Source organism: Heteronotia binoei, chromosome 16 (assembly GCF_032191835.1).
Source record: "Heteronotia binoei isolate CCM8104 ecotype False Entrance Well chromosome 16, APGP_CSIRO_Hbin_v1, whole genome shotgun sequence".
NCBI lineage: Eukaryota > Metazoa > Chordata > Lepidosauria > Squamata > Gekkonidae > Heteronotia > Heteronotia binoei.
Window position 1 is genome coordinate 60,607,331 of NC_083238.1, and position 26,018 is coordinate 60,633,348.

The 26,018-nt window shown below is 45.4% G+C and overlaps 1 protein-coding gene across 2 annotated transcripts in view; it reads right to left on the reverse strand.

The window, feature by feature from the left end:
* Positions 1–26,018, reverse strand: part of MYL1 (myosin light chain 1) — a 48,006-nt gene that overhangs the window by 13,950 nt on the left and 8,038 nt on the right. Inside the window, exons 1-2 of one of the 2 annotated variants that reach the window (XM_060257407.1) lie at positions 3,698–3,717; positions 2,752–2,776 (exon numbers count right to left, since the gene is read on the reverse strand). In XM_060257407.1, the coding sequence (XP_060113390.1) occupies positions 2,752–2,776; positions 3,698–3,700 (28 nt within the window). In that variant the 5' untranslated portion in view covers positions 3,701–3,717. Of the gene's footprint in view, positions 1–2,453; positions 2,482–2,751; positions 2,777–3,697; positions 3,718–26,018 lie in introns of those variants that run through there. The other variant, XM_060257406.1, reaches the window with a different exon arrangement.

Genomic DNA, 26,018 nt, shown 5'->3' on the forward strand with positions numbered 1-26,018 from the left:
CCCTCCTACCATCTGCCTGCAATATAAGGACTGAGGGATCCCCATTTCTGCTTGTATCTGAGAAAGGGAGCTTTGTCTCTTGAACACTCTTACCCCCAAAATTCTGTTGTTCTCTAAAGTGCTCCTGGACTCAAATCGAGCTATTAGATACTGTCCTTCTGAATGACTGCCCGTGTGTCGCCTAGACTGGAATTCTCATCAGGTCTCTTCTAACTGGACAGAGCATTAGCAGGTAACATTTGAAACCTGCATGAAAACCAGCAGCAAGTTCCGAAACGAGACCTGCTATCTTACAGCTGCAATATCTTTTTTCCCATTAAAGAGTTTTCGTATAACGTGTGCTGCTTCATCAATCATACCAGTTCTTCAAAGAATTTCCATTTCAGTACCTCCTTCAAAGAACTGAGCAGGATTTCGTCTAACCTCGGTTTCCTTCTGCCAATACTATGGGTCCATTTGGAAGTGTAACGTATCTTCTAGCCAATGTAGATTTTTTCACTTAGTCACAGAGGCAGGTAATGCACAAAGCCAGTGTCAACATTCACAAGGACCAGGGCTTAAAGAATCAAGGAATAATTCCAGAACACCGGCTATCCCTTGATTTTTCTTTGTCGCAGAGTAGTGAATGTTAACCTTAAGCTTTTGTGAATGCTGACAATGACTATGAATCTAATGCAAGAAATATTTTCTCCCTTTTTGGACCTGAACCACTAAACACCGATGAACAAGTCTGGTGACTGTCTGCATTCACCATACTCGTGCTGTTATTCAGAATGCAAGCTTTCGTGTGCATGCACACTTCTCCAGACGAGGGATGAGGTACAGTAAGCAGAGCTACATATAGCTGGTGAGGTTTGGAATGCAAAGTGGCACAAAGTTAAAATCCAATAGCAGAATAGTAAAATTAGCAAATTCAGAAAACCTTTGATTTGGGTTGCATTAGCGTGAGAAACCAATAAAACAGTAACATGTCAGAACGTGAGAATGCAAAGTGATACGCAGTTAAAATCCAATAGCAGAATAATATAATTAATGCAACCCAGATCAAGCAGAGCTATAAATATACAGTATGTAGCTCTGCTTACTGTACCTCATTCCTTGTCTGATGAAGTGTGCTTAGAGCACATGAAAGATTACATTCTGAATAAAAGTTTGCTGGTCTTAAAGGTGCCACTTGACTCCTAATTTGTTCTACTGCTTCAGACCAACACGGCTGCCCACCTGAATCTATACTCTATAACATCTAATGGGAGAGGGCTGCCACCACATCTGGATCCATAGTGCTTTTATTACTAACTGCCCAGGATCTGTGCATGTGAGAAAGAAAATATTATATGATCTGCCTGAAGTAGCACCATTGCTATTTATCTGATTGTTTTAATATTGTTTTGTTTACTGTCTATTTTATGCTGTTAGTCGCCTTGAGTCCGTATGGAATGGGCGGGATATGAATATAACATAAATAAATAAATACTCGTGCTTTTTAGACATTCGCACAATGTCATTGGATTGCTATAAATTGACATATTTCAGGGATTCGGTGCGACTTAACCCGAATCACAAATGATTATTTTTGTCAAAGATGTACTTCACATATAACCTTGTAGGCAGATTCTCAAACTACCTACAGCTGTTTGTTTGTTTGTGGTACCTTTGTTCTGCTTATTTGCCCTTGAGTGACACAGCCAACCTGTCTAGCAATGCACCATTGCAATAGTGCGGCTTTTGGGACACAGCATCCTGTGTCCTTCCAAAAAAGGCTGACGATGCCATCCGAGTCAGAGTTATCCCCTTCTAACCCTCTCTGGCTTCTGGGACTTAGAAGGATGTAACTTGGAAAGCATCACCCGGTTAGAATCCCACAATCGAACAAGAAGGGGTTTTGTGTTTATCTGAATATTAACTTATCAACCAATTCAAATAAAATTTTATTGCAACAACAGTTCTATTTTAGAGTATTTAAATGATAGGTGAGGATGATTGTCTGATGGACGAGTGATTTATTACTGGGGAAAAGAGGACTGTTACCTGAATTACACACTCAGCCTGGTTTGTTTGTTTTTAATCAGTAAAAGCTTGATTTTCTTTTGAATGCTTTTTGAATGAATTGGCATGTATTATTCGCTGGACAGTCCAGAATCCTTCATCTGCTTACAGACATCTTTAAAATCAAGCAAGCAAGCAAACAAACCCTGTTTCCTTCTTTACGTTAACCCCCTGTTCACCAACCACTGCCTTCCTAAAGTGGCTGAAAGAGAGCACAACAGTCTGGGTGAACTTTGCTTTCCTGTGCTCAGTTTCAAGTTCAAACACCTGAGGAAATGCTTTGATAATCTACTGTAGCTCTATTCAAATCAACGAACTTTTACAGTTTATACCAGTGGACATACTCCAAAGGCACCTTGCATGAAAATGTCTCTGCGTGTGCTCCCTGCCTACCCCGTAACACTTACCATCCTGTTGTTCCCTGGAGAACTCTATCTGTGAGAGAGAAATCAATCACAAAAAAACCCTTTTTAAAAATAAAGAGACTTGCTGGAATGTAAAGTCTCCAGGTCATCCCTTGAGACTTCTTCCCAAGATGCAAAAGCAGAGAGGCGATCCTTTTCTTTTTTCTTCAACGGTTGCTAAGATGCCACGAGATGGCTCATGGGGTGATTCCCACTCAAATGACCGAGCAACCACAATGGACGTGCTTTGGAGTGAAGCATACATTTAAGTTGCACAGAGTTGAATTTGTGTGCCACTTACCGGCAATCTGATCAGCGCTGAAGGACTGCAGTTGGCAAAAGAGAAAGGAAAGAAAACGACTAGTATCGTCGGGGGGCGAAATGCATTGACAGAAAAAAGGTTGCATATGCCTTACAACTAATGCCTGTCCGACTCGTGTGAACTAGGCCACAAATGTTGCTGTTTGTTCCTAGTAACTAACTATTAAACAAGGCACTTGATACAATTTGAAGTGCATTATTAAATATCTTTAACAGTCATGGAAACAAATACAGTAGGACTTGCAGTCTAATGGGTCAAATACCTTTTTTTGTTTAAGAGTGAGAGAGAGAAAATCACTACATTTTGTCACAAACAGAACCTTAAAATAACTGAAATGCCATTTACAAGAACTATTGACAAATATTTGCAAGTACATTCAAAGAGCAAGCTCAGAGTCCAGTATCACCTTAAAAGATCAACAAGATTTCCAAGGTACAGACTTTCAGAAATCAAAGCTGCCATCGTTGGATATCTTTAAGATTCTACTGGACTCGAATATTCCTCATCTACTGCAGACTGAAACAGATACCCATTGAAGCTACATTAATAACTCATTCATCCTGTAACTCTTTATTGTAAAAGTGTCCTTTTCATTACTGGCTTGTTGTGCATTTGTATTTAAATGCACAAACATTTTCATTAATGCTAATAATACATTACCACTAACTACCAGTTACAACCTTACAGAAAACATGTCAGCCACTCCCCAACGTCACAGTTGCCTAGATATTTCAGTCAACTTCTAATTTACTCTGAAAGATCAGCCACTGCATGCACAAACATCCCTTCTTCCCTTGGCAGGACACTACATGGTACGTGAAACCAGTTTTCCCGACTGTCTTAACCCAAAGCAGTCAGAAGCTGTGCATGCTAATTTCCCCCCACTGACTCCCTTTGCAGAACTTAAATGGTCTTGTGAACCCACCATGATTCAGAAAGGGAAGAGCAGCAGCAGCAGGGAGACGGGCGGAATTAGCCGCGAGCTGTCTGAATCCCTGAGAGTGGTCCTCACTTTCTGGCCTGCCACCTTCTTATTTAAGTGGGGGTGGTGACGTTGGGAGCAGGATTAAATGTCATCCAGAAGTGGCCACTCCCCCTTGGAGAGCTTTTTAGCTTTCTTAGGGCAAAGGGGAAAGAGGGATCCATTTCTTGATGGACCTCTTTCGAGGGGCTATTTTTAGTAGGCAAGGGGAACGGGTCGCCGCTTCTCTGCATTTGGATCTCGTCAGCACTTTTAGGTCTGTGACATAAAGGTGGAATATTCCTTATCCAGTCCTCCTGGTGGCCTCTCTTTGAAGCAGGATGCCTGTTTAAGGGGCTCCCCAGTCCACTTTCCAGACATTGGAGCGTCACGTGGTTCGACAAACATTTCGCTTTGGTTTGACATCTCCGGCATTCGGAGAGAATGACGTTTGCAAGCCAACGGATTTGGTCCTGACTTATCGCATGCCAGCGGAAGGATCTTCCTTGATTTCTGCCAGATTAGTCTTTTCTATTCAACCAGTGACTCTGAATGAGAGCGGTTTAATTTAATTTCTTGGATTCCACTGTGTCGGATCCATTTTTAAAAACACAGACGTTTGGCTAAACTGGTTTGTGGGCTGTAATCTTGGCCTTGGCTCCACACTATAATCCCACTGAAGACAATGGATCCAAGTGAGTGCAATTTAAGGGCAGGACTGTAGACCCAAGGTTGCAGTTCAGGGTTTCCATGAGGAATGCCCACTGATCACTCTCCCTGCGCTCTCCAGCCAGGGCCAGCCCTGCCAGTAGACAAACTAGGCAGCTGTCTAGGGCACCGGTCTTCTGGGGGCACCAGATTGGGCACCCCCTCATGTGACTCGGAGATGTTATCGGTGCAGAGAGGGTGCCAGAAGTTAGCCTCGCCTAGGGTACCAGACAGTCTAGGGCCAACCCTGTCTCCTGCATTGGGTTTACTTGTATCAAGATCAAGCCTGTGGAGGCTTATGTGGAAAGTAGTCTACAAGGACTGCAGGTTGCCAACCTCCAGGTAGGGGCTGGGGATCTCCTGGGATTAGCTCTGATCTCCAGAATGCAGGGATCAGTTCTTCCTGAGAAAATGGCTGCTGTGGAGGGGGGACTCCGTGGCACTGTAACCTGCTGAGTTCCCTCCCCCAAACCTCCCCTCTCTTCAATCTGCCCCCCAAATATCTAGGAATTTCCCAACCCAATCCCAGTGATCAGGGGAGGGGTGTTAGCCCTGTCCACCCATTACAGCGAACGTTTATACAGCCTGCATGCAGGACTTTTTTTGTAGCAGGAACTCCTTTGCATATTAGGCCACACGCCCCAATGTAGCCAATCCTCCAAGAGCTTACAGTAGGTCCTGTAAGAAGAGCCCCATAAGCTCTTGGAGGATTGGCTACATTAGGGAGCGTGGCCTAATATGCAAAGGAGTTCTCGCTACAAAAAGAAAGCCCTGCTTGCATGTATTTGTGTACACTTTGTGCTCTCTTTACCAATGGTACTAAATTCCAATACTGGATAAATATGGGATTTCCATCACACCTTTTGCTCTACATGCATTGAATCTAACTTGAGAATTACTCAGCACACATATATGGGGAAGTCAGGTGTAGATTGTGCACAGATTGTATGTGCATTCACTGTAACTTGTGAACGGGGATGTTGCGTACACAAGAAAGCTGGCCTAATTAAGCTGACCTCCAGTTAAAGTCTGATTACTTTTTAACATGGCAAAGGCCCATGGATGTTCGCATTGTGGCTGCATGATGAACTTGCATTTGTGTCGAGCATTCTCACTTAACAAAAGCTGATACATGCCCTGCAAAGTCAAGATGGGTGACTGTGTCTGTAGCAGCAGAAAAGAGCCAGAGTCCGTGAGCGCCTTAAAGACTAACAAAACTTGTGGCAGGGGAGGGGCTTTTGTAAGTCATGGCTCACCTCTTCAGAATTCTGCTTATCTTTAAGGCGCTATTAGGCTTTTACTAGTCTTTTCACAGGGGACTTTAAGGACAAGTGAGAAGTGGAGGTGGCTTGCCATTGCCTTCCACTACAGAGGGCCGGCACATGGGAGTAGGCCAAGTAGAACTTCTGCCTTCAGAACTTCTCCGAGGCCTCCTGAGGCTCGGGAGACCTCGGCGAAGTTGGGGGGGGGGTGTGCGGCAGTGCACGTTCTCAGAGCTGGGCTCTCAGTGCACGCGCTGCCTTCCAGACTTTGCCGAGGCCTCCTGAGGCTCGGAAGACCTCGGCAAAGGGGGTGGGCATGACATGACATCATCGGGACGCCATTGGGGTATGCTGGGGGGGGGGCGAAGGAGCGGGTTTTGGCCTGGGCGTAGAAAACCCTAGCACTGGGCCTGCCACTACAAAGTCTGCCCTGGTGGATCTCCCATCCAAATACTGACTTGGCTTAGCTTCCAAGGTCTGGTTATACCATCTTTAAGGTGCTATTGGACTTTTACTCTAGTCTTTTCAGAGGGGGCTTCCCTCCCTCCAAATATATTACTGAGTCATAATGAAATCTTCATGATGTCTGTGGTGGGTGCATTCACAAAGGTTTCACGCTTACAAGGAGGTTTCTTCTTTAGCGATCCTGCAGCTAAAACCCGCCAATCTTTTATTTATATAGTGAATTTTTTTAGAGCTCGCTTTCCCCCCAGAGATTTAAGACAGATTACAAAATATCAAAACGCATTCAATCAGACACCATGCTGTGGAATGATAGGAGTGAAGGGTCATAACTTTGTAAAAAAAAAAGAAAATTGGTGTCTTCGCTGGGCTTACAAATGTGGAAGAGTCAGAACAATTCCCCACTAGCCTTACCCTGCTCTCACGCTCCTCTTCTCTGCGGGGCTTCCGTCAGATTTCACACAAGCTGCCCCAGGGCTCAAACTCGCTCCGCCTTTTTCACACGGCAAACAGGAACCAGGTTTTAGAGGATCTTGCTTGCTGAACGAAAGAGGCAGAGCGAGTTGCAGTCTCAAGGCAGATAATGTGAAATCCGACAAGCCCTGCGGAGAAGAGGAGTGTGAGAGTGGCATAAAGCCACGGGGAACTAGTGGAAGAAAGGCAGAAAAGATCCATAATAATTTTTGGGAAAAAAATATGTTTATAATGTTTTGCAAATACTGCTGTTCAACAACGCGAGAGGAGGAGGTTTTTTTGAAGTGGATGGGAAGATTAAACACGTAGGTGCCAAAACCGAGCAAATCAACTGTAAGGCGTTTTGGGTTTTTTGCACCAGAAGGTAAAAGCATCATGAAGATGGCTGCGTTGTATACAAGGCAGAAGGCAGAGAGGTCCATGCATTTCTGCACAACTCTCCACCCCACCCCCCAACCCCACACAATTTCAGCTGCTAGGATGGTACTTCCTCCTGAGTGTATTGTGGGCTATTAAGCAGCCTGGAGAAAAAGTGTCCTGTCCCTTTAAGAGAGGCTTAAAGGGATGTTAATTCTCTGGTGTTGCTTCCTACTCCCAGGCCACATTTCTGCATATTAGGACTCTGTTAAAGACACAGAACATATTTAGCTCCAGGTTGCAGCCAGACAAATTACAGGCACTAAACAACTCAATCCACTTACAATGCACTTTTCAACGGGATTTTGACACTTCACACAGTAAAATCCAGATGGAAAGTGCACTGAAAGTGGATTGAAAGTGCATTATTTAGTGCGTGTGATTGCAGCCTATATGTCTCTACAGCCAGGTTCCTTTGACTTTGAGCCTCCTGTCTTAGGTGCAGTCCAGCACAGTCCAAGTGGGAGGCGGGGTGGAATTCTAGCAGGAGCTCCTGTCAAGCACGCTCAATTCTGAATCACATTTTACTATGTAGAGAGCATGTCATCAGTTCTCCAGCTCTCCCCCAGAGGGCGAGGGAAAACATTTGGCCCTGGGATGTTTATACTATAGGCTGGCCGTTGGTATCTCAAAGCTGCCCCCCCCCTCCCCCTGTTTCACACAGACAACCCTGATCTCTTCACAGAGAAGTGTGAGAAGGTTTTGGTGTTTTCAATAGCCTAAGATTCCTTAGTAATAAAATAGATAGTCGCTTCGTAACCTTTGAACCTGTGACTCAAGTATGCATCTGTAATGTAACCTTTGATGATATCCTATATAGCAACGGTGTAACTGTTGGGACTCCATTACTCCCAAGGCTTGTCCTTGGTAAAGCTCCTGAGTTTCCTACAATAAACCTATCTTTTGATTCAAAACAAAAGGACTCTGTTATTGGGAAATATTGGCGCTTGACAGCTCCTTTGCATATTAGGCCACACACCCCTAATGTAGCCAATCCTCCAAGAGCTTACAGGGCTCTTCTTACAGGGCCTACTGCAAGCTCCAGGAGAATTGCAGGAGTGGAATTGCAGTGTGTGGCCCAGGAGTGGAATTCTAAAAAGAGCTTCTTTACATATTAGGCCACACACCCCTAATGTAGCCAATCCTCCAAGAGCTTACAGGGCTCTTCTTACAGGGCCTACTGCAAGCTCCAGGAGGATTGGCTACATCAGGGGTGTGTGGCCCAGGAGTGGAATTCTAGAAAGAGCTTCTTTACATATTAGGCCACACCCACCTGATGTGGCCAATCCTCCAAGAGCTTACAGGGCTCTTCTTACAGGGCCTACTGCAAGCTCCAAGAGGATTGGCTACATCAGGGGTGTGTGGCCCAGGGGTGGAATTCTAGCAGGAGCTCCTTTGCATATTAGGCCACACCCACCTGATGTAGCCCTTCCTCCAAGAGCTTACAGGGCTTTTCATACAGGGCCTACTACTGGAAGCTCCAGAAGGATTGGCTACATCAGGGGTGTGTGGTCCAGGGGTGGAATTCTAGCAGGAGCTCCTTTACATATTAGGCCACACCCACCTGATGTAGCCAATCTTCCAAGAATTTACAGGGCTCTTCTTATAGGGCCTACTGTAAGTTCTTGGAGGATTGGCTGCATCAGGAGGTGTGGCCTAATATGCAAAGGAGTTCCTGCTACAAAAAAAGCCCTGCTGAGATCTGATGAGATCGGACTGGCCTTGGCTAACTAAATCAGGCCAGATGTTCAGAGGTGGATTGTCATTGCCTGCCTCTGCATAGCAGCCCTGGGCTTCCTTGGTGGTCTCCCATCCAAGTAACAACCAACCAGGGCTGAAGATCTGACAAGACTGGGCTAGCCTGGGCTATTCACGTCAGACCTGATGTTCAGCGGTGACAACGCTGGACTTCCTTGGTCATCTCCTACTAAACACTTGTCCTTTCACCTTTACAAGCAGGAAAACAATTAATTTCCATCTTCCATCGTATCTATTTGGTAGTTTTTCTGGATGAAGCGGTGATGAGAGAACAGTGGCCCTGTTTCATCCTGCTGTTTAGAGATGAGGAAAGAAAGGAACAAAATCAAAATGGCTGCCTCTTGCCATTCCGTATGCAGTTGCAAAACAAAACACAACCCCAGGGACTTGTTTTCTTTGTGTACTGTTATTTGTTGCAATATTATAAATTTTGTCATCATAACCTTGAGGTTGTGTTTTGTTTTGAAATTCTGTGGTGACTTCTCTCTTTATTTAACATGCTGTATGCAATGGCAGGGAACACTGATGTCTTAGGACCCTTCTGGAAATTACGGTTCCTCCTTGTGTTTTGGAACATGCGCAAATGGCTGAGGAGAAGGAGGAAGTGTATTTTGTAATGTCGGAGTTGTTGGGCTGAGAAGCCCCCGGTCCAAGTGGGGTTCGCCTGCCTGGGAGGTTCCCAACCTCCCCCTATGTCGCTGGCACGATGACGTCACCCGGAAGTGATGGTGATGTCCCATTGGTGATGTCCCTATGCGGCTGCTCTAGGCATTTCCAGGAAAACTCTATGGTTTTCCCTGACGCTCTCGCCATTTGTGAGGGAAAACTCTATGGCACAATGGCTAGAGCGTCCCAAATGGCTGCAGCGTCTGGGAAAACCATAGAGTTTTCCCAGACGTGCCTAGAGTGGCCACGTAGGGACACTGCTGATCTGGCAACCCTACAGGGACCCTGAGGATATTTTAAACTATTATTGCAAGCTGCCTTGAGCCAAGAGGAAAGGTGGGATATAAATATTTTAATGAACTAATATAAAAAAAAAACATAACAGGCCAAAATCCACAAATGAAGCTTTTCGTAGGATGGTAAGAGAAGAGAGGGAGGGACGGTGGCTCAGTGGCAGAGCCTCTGCTTGGCATGCAGAAGGTCGCAGTTTCAATCCCCAGCATCTCCAGTTAAAAGGATTTGGCAGGTGAAAGACCTGGTGAGGTGAGGTGAGGTAAAAGACCTTCAACTGAGACCTTGGGGAGATACTGAGAGTCAGACAATACTGACTGTGGTGGAACGAGGTCCAAATGAGTTAGGGTTGACAGATCCTCTCGCCATTGCAATGGCGGGATTTGTGGGGTGTTCTGGGGGTGGGTGGGATGTCGCATGCGACATCCACGTCACGATGACATCACCTGGAAGTGATGTCATTGCATCACAGCATCATGTGCAACATTCTGGTTTTGGGGCAAAACTCTATGATTCGTTGCCTTCAAATTATAAGAAACAACAACATCCGACACTAGGCAATATACATATGAATAAGTCCCATGTTGCGATCTGTTCTGCCCAATTGGTCCCAAACAGAGATCTGGGTTTTATTGCTCCATTTCAATATTTTTTCTTCAGTGGTACAAGCTTCAATCCATTAATCAGGACGCCAAGAAAATTGTTAGTTTAAGCTATCAAGTCTTTTTCTGCTATCAAGTACATGGAACAATAAAGGAATTATTTCTGAATTTCCTTCTCTTTTATGCCCACATTTAAACAATGATGAAGATGCCCATTTGATCAAATGTTGGCTTAATTCTGCATACTGCATCATTGTTTAAATGTAATTTAATTCCACATATTGCATCGTTGTTTAAAACATGCAGCTGCTGGAATGGCCTTGGGTCAGCCATAGCTCTCGCAGGGGTTGTCCTTGAAAGGGCAGCTTCTGGGAGAGCCCTCTCAGCCCCACCCACCTCACAGGGTGCCTGTTGTGGGGGAGGAAGGGTAAGGAGATTGTGAGCCGCTCTGAGACTCTGAAATTCAGAGTATAGGGTGGGATATAAATCCAATATCATCACCATCATCATCATCACCATCATCATCATCATCATCATCATCATCATCATCATCATCATCATCATCTTATTATTATTATTATTACTGCATTGTAATATATTTACAAATTACAATATATTACAAATATTGTAATAATATTTACAAAATTATGCATGGGGTAGAGAAAGAAATACTTTTCTTCCTTTCTCACAATACAAGAACTCATGGGCATTAAATGAAATTGCTGTGCAGTCAGGTTAAAATGGATAAAAGGAAGTACTTCTTCATGTGGAACTCACTGCCACAGGAGGTGGCGGCGGCTACAAGCATAGCCAGCTTTAAGAGGGGGTTGGATAAAAATATGGAGCAGAGGTCCATCAGTGGCTATTAGCCACAGTGTGTGTATATATGTGTGTGTGTATATAATTTTTGTGGCCACTGTGTGACACAGAGTGTTGGACTGGATGGGCCACTGGCCTGATCCAACATGGCTTCTCTTATGTTCTTATATAATGAAATAATTATACAACTCACGGCCCGGTTGCTAACAGGCTACGGACTGGTACCGGTCCATGGCCTGGGGGTCAGGGACCCCTGATCTAGGGGGCAACCCCAGCTATTATGGCCACCAAGGCCCAAGGCCTGCCCACAGGAGGCTCCAAGACTCCAAATCCTTTATGACAGGGTGGACTCTGTGGTTAGGGTTGCCAAGCCTCCCCAAGTGTCTGGCGATGACATCACTTGCAACATCATAGAGTTTTCCCAGAAGCTCCCAGAGCGGCCAGAACGCGACATCGCAGGCCCGATGACCTCATTTGCAAGTGATGTCATCGGGCCAGCAATGTCGCGTTCCGGCCTCTCTGGGAGCTTCTGGGAAAACTCTATGGTTTTCTTAGACGCTCTAGCAATTTGGGACAGAAAAACATAAGAGTTTTCCCAGAAGCTCCTAGAGCGGCCGGTGCATGACGTCACTGGTGTGATGATGTCACTATGAAACCCTCTATGTAGAGATTCCAGTCCTTTACTTCGGAAATGGGAGTAGCTTGGGCCAGTTTTATATTTAATGTAACTTTTCCATGGGCGGCTTTTTTAGTAGGTTTGCCAGTCTCCAGGTGGGAGAAACAAAAAGCCAGTGGCGGCACAGTGAGAGTGAGTTTCCTGCATTGTGCAGGGGGTTGGACTAGATGACCCTAGAGGTCCCTTCTGACTCAATGATTCTATGATTCTAAGAAAAACAAGTGTGCCCACAAAACAGACCTTGTAATTGACTAGGAAAATATTTCTATTAAATAAGCATAGCAGCATTTAAAAAACATCCCTACGGTTTCATAGCAAATCCACAAAGTCCAGCGTCTCTTAAAGCAACTTCTTCTTTCCCAAAGGCTCCAAAATTCAAGGTGCCGGGAGGAGTCAATCTGCAGAATTCGGCTCCAAAGGATAAGTTTCCTTGCCAGCTAGAAGATCCACCTTCCGCTATGCAAAGCTTTTTCGCAAGCCGAATAACAATGTTGGGAAAGGAGAAGTCGTTTTCATGAGGAGTCACACAGGAAGAACTTGTCCATTGTTGCTTTAAGAGATGCTGGACTTTGTGGATGTGCTATGAAACTACAGGGATGTTTTTAAATGCTGTTATGCTTATTTAATAGAAATATTTTCCTAGTCAATTACAAGGTCTGTTTTGTGGGCACACTTGTTTGTCTTCCCTCAATCTCCAGGTGGGGTCAGGGGATCCCCCGCTTTGGAGGCCTTCTGCCCACTTCAGGAGCATCAGAAAGTGGGGGGGGGGGATATCTGCTGGGCACTCCATTATTCCCTATGGAGACAGAGTCCCAGAGTCCATGGGGATCTGGGGGGCTATTTTTTGAGACAGAGGCACCGGATTTTCAGCATAGCATTCACTTCCTCTCTCCAAAATACCATCCAGGTTTCAAAAAGTTTGGACCGGGGGTCCAATTCTATGAGCCCCCAAAGAAGCTGCCCCTATCCTTCATTATTTCCAGTGGAGGGAAGGCATTTAAAAGGTGTGTGGTCCCTTTAAATGTAATGGCCAGAACTCCCTTTGGAGTTCAATTATGTTTGTCTCAACCTTGCTTCTGGCTCCACCCCAAAATCTCCTGGCCCCACCCCCAAAGTCCCCAGATATTTCTTGAATTGGACTTGGAAGCCTATTTTTTTTTTTAGTAAGCAGCTCAGAAGAGAACCCACAAGCGTTTCCAGGCTGGTCCTAAACCCACAAGTCGTCAAATGCCGAAGAAGCATTTGATGGGAGCAGCCAGACTCTAACTGCTCTGACCTGCGCCCCAGTGGACAAGTTGAGGCATTAACAGGGTTTGAGCTGCTGCCGTTCTTCACGTCGAACAAAGCAAGGCGATCGGAGCCTTGCTCCATCCAGTCTGTGCTCAACGCAAGAGCCAAAAATAGGGTCTTCAAGGAAGATGCTGAGTCTGGTATCTCCTTACATCTGACATGCCTCTTGGGTCCGTTTCTAAATACGTCTAGGCAGATCGCTGCCCTGCTTCAAAGCCTGGCTTCTTCCCCGACAACGAGCACTTTTCACCCTCGGCTCAAACAGGCAGCTCAACTGACAGGCAGGGGTGGAATTCTAGCAGGAGCTCCTTTGCATATTAGGCCACACGCCCCTGATGTAGCCAATCCGCCTGGAGCTTACATTAGGCCCTGTACTAAAAGCTCTCTAAGCTCTTGGAGGATTGGCTACATCAGGTGGGTGTGGCCTAATATGCAAAGGAGCTCCTGCTAGAATTCCACCCCTGGGCCACGCACCCCTAAGGTAGCCAATCCTCCTGGAGCTTACAGTAGGCCCTGTACGAAGAGCCCTGTAAGCTCTTGGAGGATTGGCTACATCAGGGGGTGTGGCCTAATATGCAAAGGAGCGTCTGCTAAAAAAAAAGCCCTGTTGTTATTATTATTAGCTTCATTTATAGTCCGTCTTTCTCAGTGGAACTCCTTCCTTGGAGGTTTTTAAGCAGAGGCTGGGTGGCCATCTGACAGCAATGAAGATCTTGTGAATTTAGAGGGAGGCATTTGTGAGTTTCCTGCATTGCGCAAGGGGTTGGACTAGATGACCCTAGAGGTCCCTTCCAACTCTATGATTCTAAGTCCAGGTTGGTTACAGTTATGAGTAAAGCAGCAAAACGATCCGTGTAGATAGCAATGATCCCTTGTAGAAAACAATTCTATGTGACAGAAACAATCCTCAATAAAACAAAATAATACAACGAGCTGGGAACTGAAGAACAGTTGCCTAAGGCAAATTTCTGCTCACTGTGTGCATGCTGTTTACTGCCCATGTCTGTAAGACTGTTTACTGTGCTGCCCCTGTTCTGTAATGTCTCTTTTTATGGTATTGTTCTAACTCTGTTGTTTTATTGTTGGGGGCCGCCCGGAGCCCGCTTGCAGGATAGGGCGGGGCATAAATCTAAAAATTAAATGAAATCAAACCAATCATTGTTGTATTTGGAAACCGAGCTATATGGGATATATCTCTAGAGAGCCAGAGAGAGTGGTATACTGGATAGAGGGGCAGACTTAGCACCCTGGGGTTCAAAATCCTCACTTCTATCATGGGAGCTTGCTGGGTGACTTTGGGCCCCCCAAACTCTGAGCCTGGCCGACCTCTCAGGGGTATTGCTAGAGAACGGAGGAGGGGAGTGATGGCCTAAGTCACTTTTAGGTCCTAGCGGCAGGGAGGAAAGCAGGAGCTTTAGAGAAGGGGGAAAGATGGCCCTCATATTCACATTATCAGGAAATCTGTCTCTTTTCTACTTGGCTTCTGTCGGACAGGATATAGGGTATCAGCGTTGCTTATGCAGCCTTCTCGTGGTGGTTGCTGACCACCTTTTCCAAAGTACCAATTCCCTTGAAAACACCGGTTTCTGCAAGGGGTGGCTGTCATCTTGGTGCTTGGGGGGCAACAGTGGGAGGGCTTCTGGAGTTCTTGCTCTGCTGGTGGACCTCCTGATGGCCCCGGGTTTTGGTCACTGTGTGACCCAGAGTGTTGGACTAGATGGCAGGGTTGCCAAGTCCAATTTAAGAAATATCTGGGGACTTTGGGGGTGGAGCCAGGAGACTTTGGGGGTGGAGCCAAGATCAAGGCTGTGACAAACATAATTGAACTCCAAAGGGAGTTCTGGCCCTCGCATTTAAAGGGACGGCACACTTTTTCAATTCCTCCCTTCCATAGGAAATAATGAAGGATAGGGGCACCTTCTTTTGGGGCTCATAGAATTGGACCCCCTGGTCCAATCTTTTTGAAACTTGGGGGTTATTTTTGGGAGAGGCACTAGATGCTATACTGAAAATTTGGTGCCTCTACCTCAAAAAACAGCCCCCCCTGAGCCCCAGATACCCGTGGATCAATTCTCTATTATTTTCTATGGGAATAAATCTCCATAGGGAATAACAGAGTTCCCAGCAGACATTTCCCTCCCCTCCCCCTCCCTTTCTGAGGACCCTGAAGGGGGGGGCCCTCCAAACCGGGGGATCCCCTGCCCCCACCTGGGGACTGGCAACCCTAGGGAGGGAAGGGAAGGGAGCGGGCGAAGGGGAGTGGGGCCAATCACCTGCCTGGCTGAGCTTGGATTGGCAACATTCAAGGGCAGGCCGTCGGAGACCTTCGGGATGGAGTCTTGGGGAGGGAGCGTCAGGATCCAGCCAGCCAGCCGTGCTGCGAGCAAGGAAGAGGCTCTGCCTGGCGGTAGGGTCTCCTCGGGAGGAGAGAGAAGGGGGGCTGCCCGGGGAAGGGGTTGGGAGCGCGCTAGGATGGGGGCTGCTGCACTTCTCTCGAGCTCTGGTGCCTTCGCCTTCCCCCCACCCCCGACGGCTCTTTCCCTCCCGTCCCCTGCCCTCTTTGCCATTTGGGCTCGTCCTGATTGAGAGGCGAGCTACTACTACACCAAACTGGCAGGGACTCCTCGGGAGGAGAGAGAGGGACTGTCTCTTTGGCGGCCGCTGGGCAGGGGCACTCCTGCTGGGCTGTGTGTGTGTGTGCTGCCCTTCTCCAGTCCAGAGCTCCTGCACGTTGGCCTTCCCTGCCCCCACCGCGAAGGCTCCCTCCCTCCCGTCCCCTTCCCTCCTTGCCTTTTGGGGCCTTTTTGATCGAGAGGCCAGTGGGCTCCTGAGCGCCCCTCCGGCTGGCCTGGGGGGAAGGAAAGGGGGGGTTGCCCTTTGTGGCCGGCGGGGCCTTGGAGCGCAGCAGGGCGCGGAGGGGGGGGGAGGAGCCAGCCAGCAGGTGCCCGGGCCGTGCTGCGCTCGAGGCACAGCCTGTGCCTGGTGGTAGGGTCTCCTCGGGAGGAGCGAGAGGGGCTCCCTCCCGCACCGTTTCCTGAGGAATGGCTTGGGGTAGGGTTGCCGTTTCCCCCTTCTCCCCCCGCTTCCATTTTTTGGGGGAGCGGGAGAAGAAGGTGGAAATCCTGGGGTCCCCCGCCAGGGCGGGAGGGTTGGGACCCCTACTAGATGGGCCATTGGCCTGATCCAGCATGGCTTCTCTTATGTTCTTATGTCTGGGCAGTAATGCTCTGTCATCTTGGTGCTTGGGGGGGGGGGGCAACAGTGGAAGGGCTTCTGGAATTCTGGCCCTGCTGGTGGACCTCCTGATGGCCCATGGGTTTTGGTCACTGTGTGACCCAGAGTGTTGGACTAGATGGGCCATTGGCCTGATCCAACATGGCTCCTCTTATGTTCATAAAATCATCAAAAGAATTCAGCTTCTCCCCTTTAAATACCCACATAGGTGAAAAGGGAGTTTTAGCCATCACGGAAATTGAGCTGTTGCATTTCAAATGCCATCTTAAGCACTTGACTCTCTTAGTATTTTCCTAGATGTGCTATAATAACCGCTATTGTGCCTTGGTGTCTCTGGTGCCTGCGCACTTTTACTAGTTTGCAACACACAGAAGTTCCTCGTCCTTCTCAGGGTTTTCTATCAATGCATTTTACCTGGTTACCTTCTCTCTTTGTACCCCTAGCAGGGCCGGTTCAGCGATGACCTGTTTGAGTAGCAATCGTTAACAACCATTGAAGAAAACATTCAAAGTGATGCAAACGCTTATTTGAATGACAACATGCACGGAGTCATGACCCAGTTGCAGCATGATGCAGCGTATCTTTTTGGGTACTGTGCGGTAGTCACTACATTTCTTTTTTTTAAAAAATGCAGTGGTGCAAATCTTCTATAGAGGAATAATTTAAGGAAACCACCATTGCAGGTATTGCAATCTTAACCCTCTTTTCTGCACTGCCAAAGGGTTATTTGCCATTGGTAGTTGCAGAAAGTGTCACATACAGAGGCCCTTGGAGACTTAGCATGCATTCATGCAAATTCATGCATTTATGCCCCTCTTGATCATTTCTCACTGTTAACCTGAGTGCTGTAGCAATAAAAGTGGCCCTATTTCCCACCTCCAGTGGGATTGTTACCTCAATACTCCTTTGCATCAACAAACAGTTTATTGAGTAATCTATTTTCTAAGCCAGGATTCCCTAATGTGGACTCCATGAGCAGCACTTGCTGGCGCCTTTTCTAGCACCCATGAAGTGTTTTTAGAAAGTAGGTGGAGCCAGGTAAGGCTTTTGCGTAGCCGGGCTTCTGATTGGTTGTGCCTAGCAGGACTTCTGATTGGCTGTGCGTTTTAAGATGGTTGGTTTGGCAGCAGCTGCCACCACAAGACAAGGATCTTCACTACATGACCGAAGGTCAGCTGTGCATATGACCCCCCCCCCCCAAAAAAAACACAACCTTTAAAACAATATTCATTTTAAAAGCTCTGTTGAACAGAGCTTCTGTCTGAAATGTTGAAGATTTACAGTTAGAATTACACAGAACCTGACTCCTTAACATTTTGTTGTTTGCTCCGCCTCCTTCAGCAACCATGTTGTGGTTCGCTCCATCTCCTTCAGCAGCCATTTTCTGACACATTTTACCCCTGGCAGCAGCCATTTTGTGTGTGCACCCACCCCCCTGTGTCAAAATTCATACGTGCTCATAGGCTTAAAAAAGAAAGGGGAGCCCTTTTCTCAACTCTTTGTGGCCGTTTAAGCTGGTTGCCGTGAAACTTACTGGATGAATTAACCGTTTTACTGCAAAGGAACTTCAAGAACAGGATGGAGAGAGAAATCGCTGAATTACAAATTATTATGAAACTTGGAACAAACACCTCCCCGGGACTGAACAGGGATATTGGCTTTTTATCTCATTACACATGCTAAACCCGCTCTCAGTGAGTATAGCTATACATCCACAGTATTCCAATGTGTTTCTCTTTTATAATAGTGTCTCAGAATAATGTTTTATATTGACATACTCAAATAAGGGATATTGACTGTTTATCTCATTGCATGTACTTAACCCATTTTCATTTTATGTATTCCTTTTTCTATTGGCAAACTAGAATGACATTTATAATGTATAGATGAATGTTGAGAAGTAAATTAGGTGGACGAGAACAAGGAAATACATGTCCTTTTGTAATTTACCTAGACTTGCAGAAACACCAATTGGCAGACAACTTTTATTACCTTTTACGGCCAGCCAGACCAAATGGTCTTCTAAATCGTCAAAAGAAAAAAAAAAGAAGGGAAAGAAACTTAACCCAAAAACTGGAGTACGAAACCTAAAAGGTTAATATTCAATTAAAGGGCTGAACATTAAAAACAAAGTGTAAAAAAAATCATAAAACAGCATACATGTATTTATTGTTGAAAGCTAAAACCATTTAAGGGCCCATCATAAGCCTCTATCTTATGTAAAATCATAAAACCTCAATGGGAACCCACTCAACACGACCTGACGCATTTCGACCTAGATTGGTCTCCTTCAGAGGCCAGAAAGGTAAGTACACCTATTGGCTCAGAATACAGAACAGAATAAAACAATGGAACAATGCTGGACCACAAGGACATTTAGTGAAGTGACAAAGGCTTAGAGATATTCTTGAGGCCTCTTGTTCTATAGCCTGATGTCTTTCAATCCACTGTACCCGATTCCCTCGTCTGAAGAAGTGTGCTTTGAATAAAACTTTGTTGGTCTTAAACACCCTAGTAGTATTATTGCTTTGTCTTCTGCATGCCAGAATGACATCAAAGTTAAACACACACACAAGGTATGCTTTAGCAACAGAAACAAAGCAGGAGTCAAGTGGCACCTTTAAGACAAACCAAGTTTTATCAGAACTACTTCAGACCAACGTGGCCACCCACTTGGATCTATCTGGATGAATTTGTGTTAGTCTCTTTCCCTCAACTGTGAATGAGGACAGAATAAAGAAGTGAGACCCGCGTCCATCTTCCGAGAGCCTTTCAGGAAGGACGGACAAGAATCTAGACATGAAAAAAATGTGTAAAATAAAAAGCTGCTCTCTCCTTTCCTTTTCTTTCCTCTCTTCTACTTTTCTGTTTAGAAATATAGGGTACAATCCAGCCCAAAGAAACAATCTTCAATCCCGCAATGTTAGGAAACATGCCACTGGCACTGCACTCACCCTAGTCCTGCCACCACTCTGTAAGCTGGTGGGGGTAAAAAAAATCGCTGTTTCATCAATGACATGATGTCATTTCCAGGGGCAAACCTGGAAATGGCATCACGCTGCTCTAGGATTCCGAAAGAGTTAATGTCATGAAGGTAGAACAAAGCAGGAGTCCAAGTAGCACCTTTAAGACCAACAAAGTTTTATTCAGAATGTAAGCTTTCGTGTGCACGCACGCTTCATCAGACGATAAAATGGGGTACCATTTCATTATAGGCATTGAGTTTACTCTAGTACTTTAGACAACTCCATGTCATGCCGAGCTGAAGGAGTAGGGGAGGGATGGTGGCTCAGTGGTAGAGCATCTGCTTGGTAAGCAGAAGGTCCCAGGTTCAATCCCCAGCATCTCCAACTAAAAACGGTCCAGGCAAATAGGCGTGAAAAACCTCAGCTTGAGACCCTGGAGAGCTGCTGCCAGTCTGAGTAGACAAGACTGACTTTGAAGAACCGAGGGGCTGATTTAGTAGAAGGCAGCTTCATATGTTCTTAAATTCAAAAGCATTAATCACTATTAATGAGAGATGTAGAAAATTCCAGCACAAGGCTATTGCACAAGGGAGGGATAATTAGGTAATCTAGTTTTGCTGAAATAAGTCCTCTCTTCTTGTTCTTCACAGCCTCGAGGGAAGATAAGATAAGATAAATTTATTTTTATATCCCGCCCTCCCCCGCCAATGGCGGGCTCAGGGCGGCTCACAGACACGGAACACCGTGATATAAATAAACACCGTGATGGTGGAATAGCCTGAAAGAAATATTTTCTTCCATCAGCCAAGGGTGCGTTTACTCTATACGAAATAATGTGTTTTGCAACTGGGTTTTTGCTATTCTTGCCAGTAAAAAGTCACTTGCAAAACACATTTTTTTGTATAGTGTGAATGCACCCCGAGTCTCTTATACCAGGAATATAGCATAGATTTTCAGGAGTTCCCCTGTTCACTTCATACTAATTTGGTTATTCCATCCAGTCATATTCCAAGAAATAATGTGTATTTTCTGTTTATTTAGCTGGTCCTTCTTGCCTTAAAGTTCCCTTCCTCTCTCAAAGAAACTGAGTTGGGACTCAGTAGGAACAAAAGAGATCAAAGCACTGAAAGCTTTATGTTCTATAGGATTCTAAAGAAATTTTTAGAGCAGGGGCGTCAAACATGCAGCCCAGGGGCCAAATCAAGCCCCTGGAGAGCTCCTATCAGGCCCCCGAGCAACTGGCTGTCATCTGCTTCCTTTCCCTTCTCTCTTGCTTTCTTCTGCATCACAGCTTGCTTTGCCAGGCTTCCTCAATCGCGCAAGAGCTACATGTCAAGCATGATATTTCTGGTTATTGAATCAATATGTATTATTGAACTCCCCTTTCTCTTTCTCTGTTCCTCCTTTGCATAAAACTGCGCTTCAAAGCTCCCCCCCCTTTTACTGGTAACTCTAAAGGATTCAGAATATGCAAGTATCCTTGTCTTTGTAAGTAAAATGCCTCTCCCACCAGTTCCCATGCATAGGTCTTATCAGTAAGCCAGGATTGTGTGGGAACTAGGAGATGTTGTAGTGACCAAATGAATAGTTGATAGTACCCTTTGAACCATCCCTGCAATTCACATTGTATGTTATGCTTTTGAAATTATCTACTATGGTGCCTTTGAAGTAGCCTTTAAGATTCCATGTCTTGTGAAACTATGTATCACTTCCAAGGTATCGTTCCTTGGAGCAAGTATTGGATTATCAATAAAACGAGTCTTTGAATTAAACAAAAGCTTGGTTATTCGAAATACCGATGCTTGACACTACAGAGCAAAACCTCTATTTTCTCAATTGGTTGAGGCTCTTCCCTTGGGGAGGAATAGTTTGCTTTGTCAGGCACAACACAGCTACTGAGCCAAGCCTCTCTTCCTTCTATTGACTGAGGCTCCTCCCTCTCCGGGTCCCCTGGGAAAGGATGGAAAGACCTAGTTCCCTGGATCCTTTGCTTCCTTTGCCCAGTTCCCTGGATCGCATGAGAGAGATACAAAGAAAACACCTTTAAGACCGATAAGTGCTAATGTTTTAAGCATGTTTTAATTGTGTTTGTCTATGTCCTTTATAAAGTTTTATATCTCTGCTATCTGGCAGTAAATTTTACGACACATGGCCCACCCAACAAGGTCTAATTTATGTCAGATATGGCCCTCATAACAAATGAGTATGACACCCCTGTTTTAGAGTTTCCACTGAATCCTAGAGTGGCATGATGTCACTTCCAGGTTCATCCTAGACATGACTTCACTTTGGCAACATGACCGAAGGGAAGGGGACATAGGAGGCACTGTTGCCTGCGCTTTAAAGCTTAAACCAAGAGCCCTGCTGGCCACAATCCAGTGCGCAACCTCCCTTCTGTGCAACAGATGAAAAGGAGCAGTTTGCTGCATGGCTGAACTCTGCTAAAATTTCTTTCCAGTTTGATGTAGTGGTTAAGTTTGCAGACTCTTATCTGGGAGAACCGGGTTTGATTCCCCACTCCTCCACTTGCACCTGCTGGAATGGCCTTGGGTCAGCCATAGCTCTTACAGGAGTTGTCCTCAAAAGGGCAGCTTCTATGAGAACTCTCTCAGCCCCACCCACCTCACAGGATGTCTGTTGTGGGGGGAGAAGATATAGGAGATTGTAAGCCGCTCTGAGTCTCTGATGCAGGGAGAAAGGCGGGGTATAAATCTGCAATTCTTCTTCTTCTGGGAGAGCCCTCTCAGCCTCACTCACCTCTGGGTCAGAGAGAAGGGTGGGGTATAAATCTGCAGTCTTCTTCTTCTTCCTTCACCCCATTTTTTTTTTACAGCCTCCCAAGGAATGCTTAAGAAATAGAGTCAGGTGAACATTCCAGCTCTGGGGGTGTGGAGCTGAGACTCGGCCAGCTGTTGAAGCAATTAAAAGGGAACATCCAGAACGAGGTTGACAGGAGGGCAGAGTTATATTAGTCCTCCCTAACCACATCGCCGATGATATCCAATATGTGTGTGAAACGCGCATAATTCGCATTCCGCAAACCAATCGCATTAGCGATGGAGGTGCTGTACATGGGGCGAGGAGGGGGTAGAACCGCATCCCTTCATTCTTAGGCCCCTAATGTAGGGCGTCCTTTTTCCAGTAAACGCAACGCAGTGGCAATCTCAAGGGAAGAGGTGGGCACCAAAACTCCCTCTAAGCTATGGAGTTTTGTGAGCAAAAATTCTAATTCATCTTTAAACAATTTTATTGATAACATATGGTAATAATTTCCATTAATAACTTCTTTTCATCTATCCCATATGCTTCTTTCTAATCACCCCAGAAAATATCAGAAAAATGGGATTGGATTGTAAAAGTTATGACACGGAGTGAGATGGACAAATTAACAAGAACTTTAAGAGACTATGATTTAGAAGATTTTAAAAGGGAGTGGAAAAAATTTAGATGTAGAAGACGAGTGGAAAGTAAAAGGACATTGGACAATTTTTGATAATGATTAAACTTTAGAAGAAAGAAGTATATTAATTTTAGTTCTTAGAAATTAAGGGTACCTTTTAATGTTAGTATTTTGAGTAAATAACACTGGCGGGGGTCAAGTAAAAATTCTAATTCATGAGCTACCAGCATGAATGTTGCGAGCTGCTGTATACATTTGTTTGCTCTAGGGCTATTTTTCCCGAGCTAAGACAAAATCTGTGAGTTGGAGGCTAAAAAAAACCCTATGAGCGAGCTCACACCAACTCAGCTCAGAGGGAACACCGGCGGGCACCACACACTTTGGGCATTACAACATTCCTTGAACTCAAACCGATGGTGAACATATGAAGCTGCCTTCTACTGAATCAGACCCTTCTTGGTCCATCAAAGTCGATATTATCTACTCAGACTGGCTCTCCAGGGTCTCAAGATGAGGTTTTCCACTCCTATTTGCCTGGACCCTTTTCAGTTGGAGATGCTGGGGATTGAAGCTGGGACCTTCTGCTTACCAAGCAGTTGCTCTACCACTGAGCCACCTTTCCTCCCCTTCTTTTTTGAACATATGAAGCTGCCTTCTACTGAATCAGACCCTCGGTCCATTAAAGTCAGTATTGTCTACTCAGACTGGCAGTGGCTCTCCAGGGTCTCAAGCTGAGGTTTTTCACGCCTATTTGCCCAGACCCTTTTTTAGTTGGAGATGCTGGGGACTGAAGCTGGGACCTTCGACTTACCAAGCAGATGCTCTACCACTGAGCCACCATTCCTCCTCTAAACAAACTTTGTGCAAACAAAAGGTTCGAAATAAATGGCTTTTGGGGCCCTTAGAAAGTACTAACTTTATTTTGTTTATTTTAATATATAGATAATGGGCCATTCGGCAGTACAGTAGAATACATTAACAGACAGCTAAAACAGATTTAAAACATAATTTAGAACAGTTACAGTTTAAAACTAGCGTCAGGACAGCTAAAAGGGCCAGATTTATTGTATCCTGCTTTATCTTAAAGCCAAAAAGCAATCCACTGTGTGTACCAAAACTATACCTGAACACACCACACACACACACACACACAAGAACTAAACACCTCCTGATACTTCCATCTCAAAATGCATTTTTCAAAGTCAGGTGCCAACTCCAAGTATTGGTTCTGTGGTCTCTCAACCACCATTCAAACAACAGTTCTTATAATTCATCTGCACAATGATCCAGCAAGGTAGAATTTCTCCCACTTGACAGAGAAAGGGGAACTGAGGCTGAACCCTGGAGGCTGGCCTGGAGGCACCCAGTGAATTTGCAATGGAAAATATTCATCTATTGACATCTGGAATTTAAGCCATCAGGGATGTAGCTAAGTACACCTTAATATCCAGGCCAATTTCAGCAGCTTAGAACTGATCCACACAGGCCTGTTTATCCTTTGGCATCTTTTGTCATTCAACAGCTTGTTGCAGAAAGTGTGAGCTGGCCTCAGCTCCAGCATGCCGGTCCCAGTTTAGATATCTCTGTGTGTAGTACTGCAAATACAACTCTCTGCAGAATAATTGAGTGTTGCCAGGCAATGGGCAGGAGTTAGGATTTAGAGAGGGTCTGGGCACCAGTAGTGACATCATGCCACTCTCAGAATTGCTGGAAACTGTGGTTTCCCCTGGAAGTGATGTAACATCGTCACCCTAACAGATTTTTTTTTTGTGTACTTTTCTTCCACCTCTGTTCAGAGCAGTGGTGGGAAGAGCCAGTTACTAGTAGGGATGGGTCCAAACCACTTTTTCTTCTTCTTTGGTTCATGGTTTGTGGCTGAACCATGATCCTATACAAACCAGGAAGCTGGTTCGTAAACAAAACAGTTCATATGGGTTCGTGACCTCTGCTTTCTGCTCCTTGCTGCTTTTTGTCATGAGCAAAAGTGGTGGTTTCAATGGTCCTCAGCCATTTAAACCACTGCTCCCTGTGGAAAGCCACCTCCCAGCCATTTACACCAAACAGCAGAGCAGCAGTCTGTCACTCAGATTTTTTTTTTTTTGTGAAGAGCAAAAGCAGGGGTTTAAATGGCTTGGAACCATTTTTGTGAAGAGCAGAAAGCAGGAGTTTAAATGGCTTGGAGCCATTTTTGTGAAGAGCAGAAAGCAACGGTTTAAATGGCTTGGAGCCATTTAAACTTCGGCTTTCTGCTCTTCATGAACAGCCACAAACTGCATCAAAATTTGTAGAAGTTCATGGCAGTACTTCAGTTTGCAAACCATCGACTGACCCAAAAGCATGATGAACTTTAGTGCTTTAGCTTTGTGCTCATCCCTAGTTGCTACTGGGAGTTTTCCCACCATAGTGGGAAAAATGGCAATCCTAGCTATCAGTTTTTCCAATATGGATGATTTTTCTAGGAGAAGACTGCAGTTTTTCCAATATGGATGATTTTTCTAGGAGAAGACTGCAGTTTTTCCAATATGGATGATTCCAATATGAGAGACATCAGGTGCCTGGAATCAGCTCCCCCCAGCAGATGAGGTGCCAGAGCTTAAGACACGGGCACTACACACATGCCCCCACATGTGTAGATACCAACTTCCATGTACTGAATTAGGGACTTTGTGTTTTCATAGCAGCTGGCATTTCAGAGACTGTCTGCAAGGAGGGGTCAATCATGGCTTCTCCCACACTCACATCCACAGTTTTTAATGTCATGAATATTTAAGCTTCAATTCTGCAGCTTCTAGTGACATGTTGCCTGCATTTTGAAGATCTGGTACCTGCGCTCAAGGGATATGGGTGAGCTCTCACCCCAGCCAGTTTGGTGTAGTAGTTAAGTGCGCAGACTCTTATCTGGGAGAACTGGGTTTGATTCCCCACTCCTCCACTTGCACCTGCTGGAAGGGCCTTGGGCCTTGAAAAGGGCAGCTTCTGTCAGCTCTCTCAGCCCAACCTACCTCACAAGGTGTTTGTTGTGGTGGGGAGGAGGTAAAAGAGATTGTGACCACTCTGAGATTCAGAGTTTAGGGCGGGATATAAATCCAATATCTTCCGGTTGGCTTTCGACTGATGCGGAGCCTGGATCGTAGGGAAATGGAAGAAACACCGTCGCCATTGAAAACATATAATATCAACAAGATTAGCACCAAATTATTTGGATTATTCGGATTATTAACTATTGAATGTGTGATTTTTATAATATGTATTGATTTTAA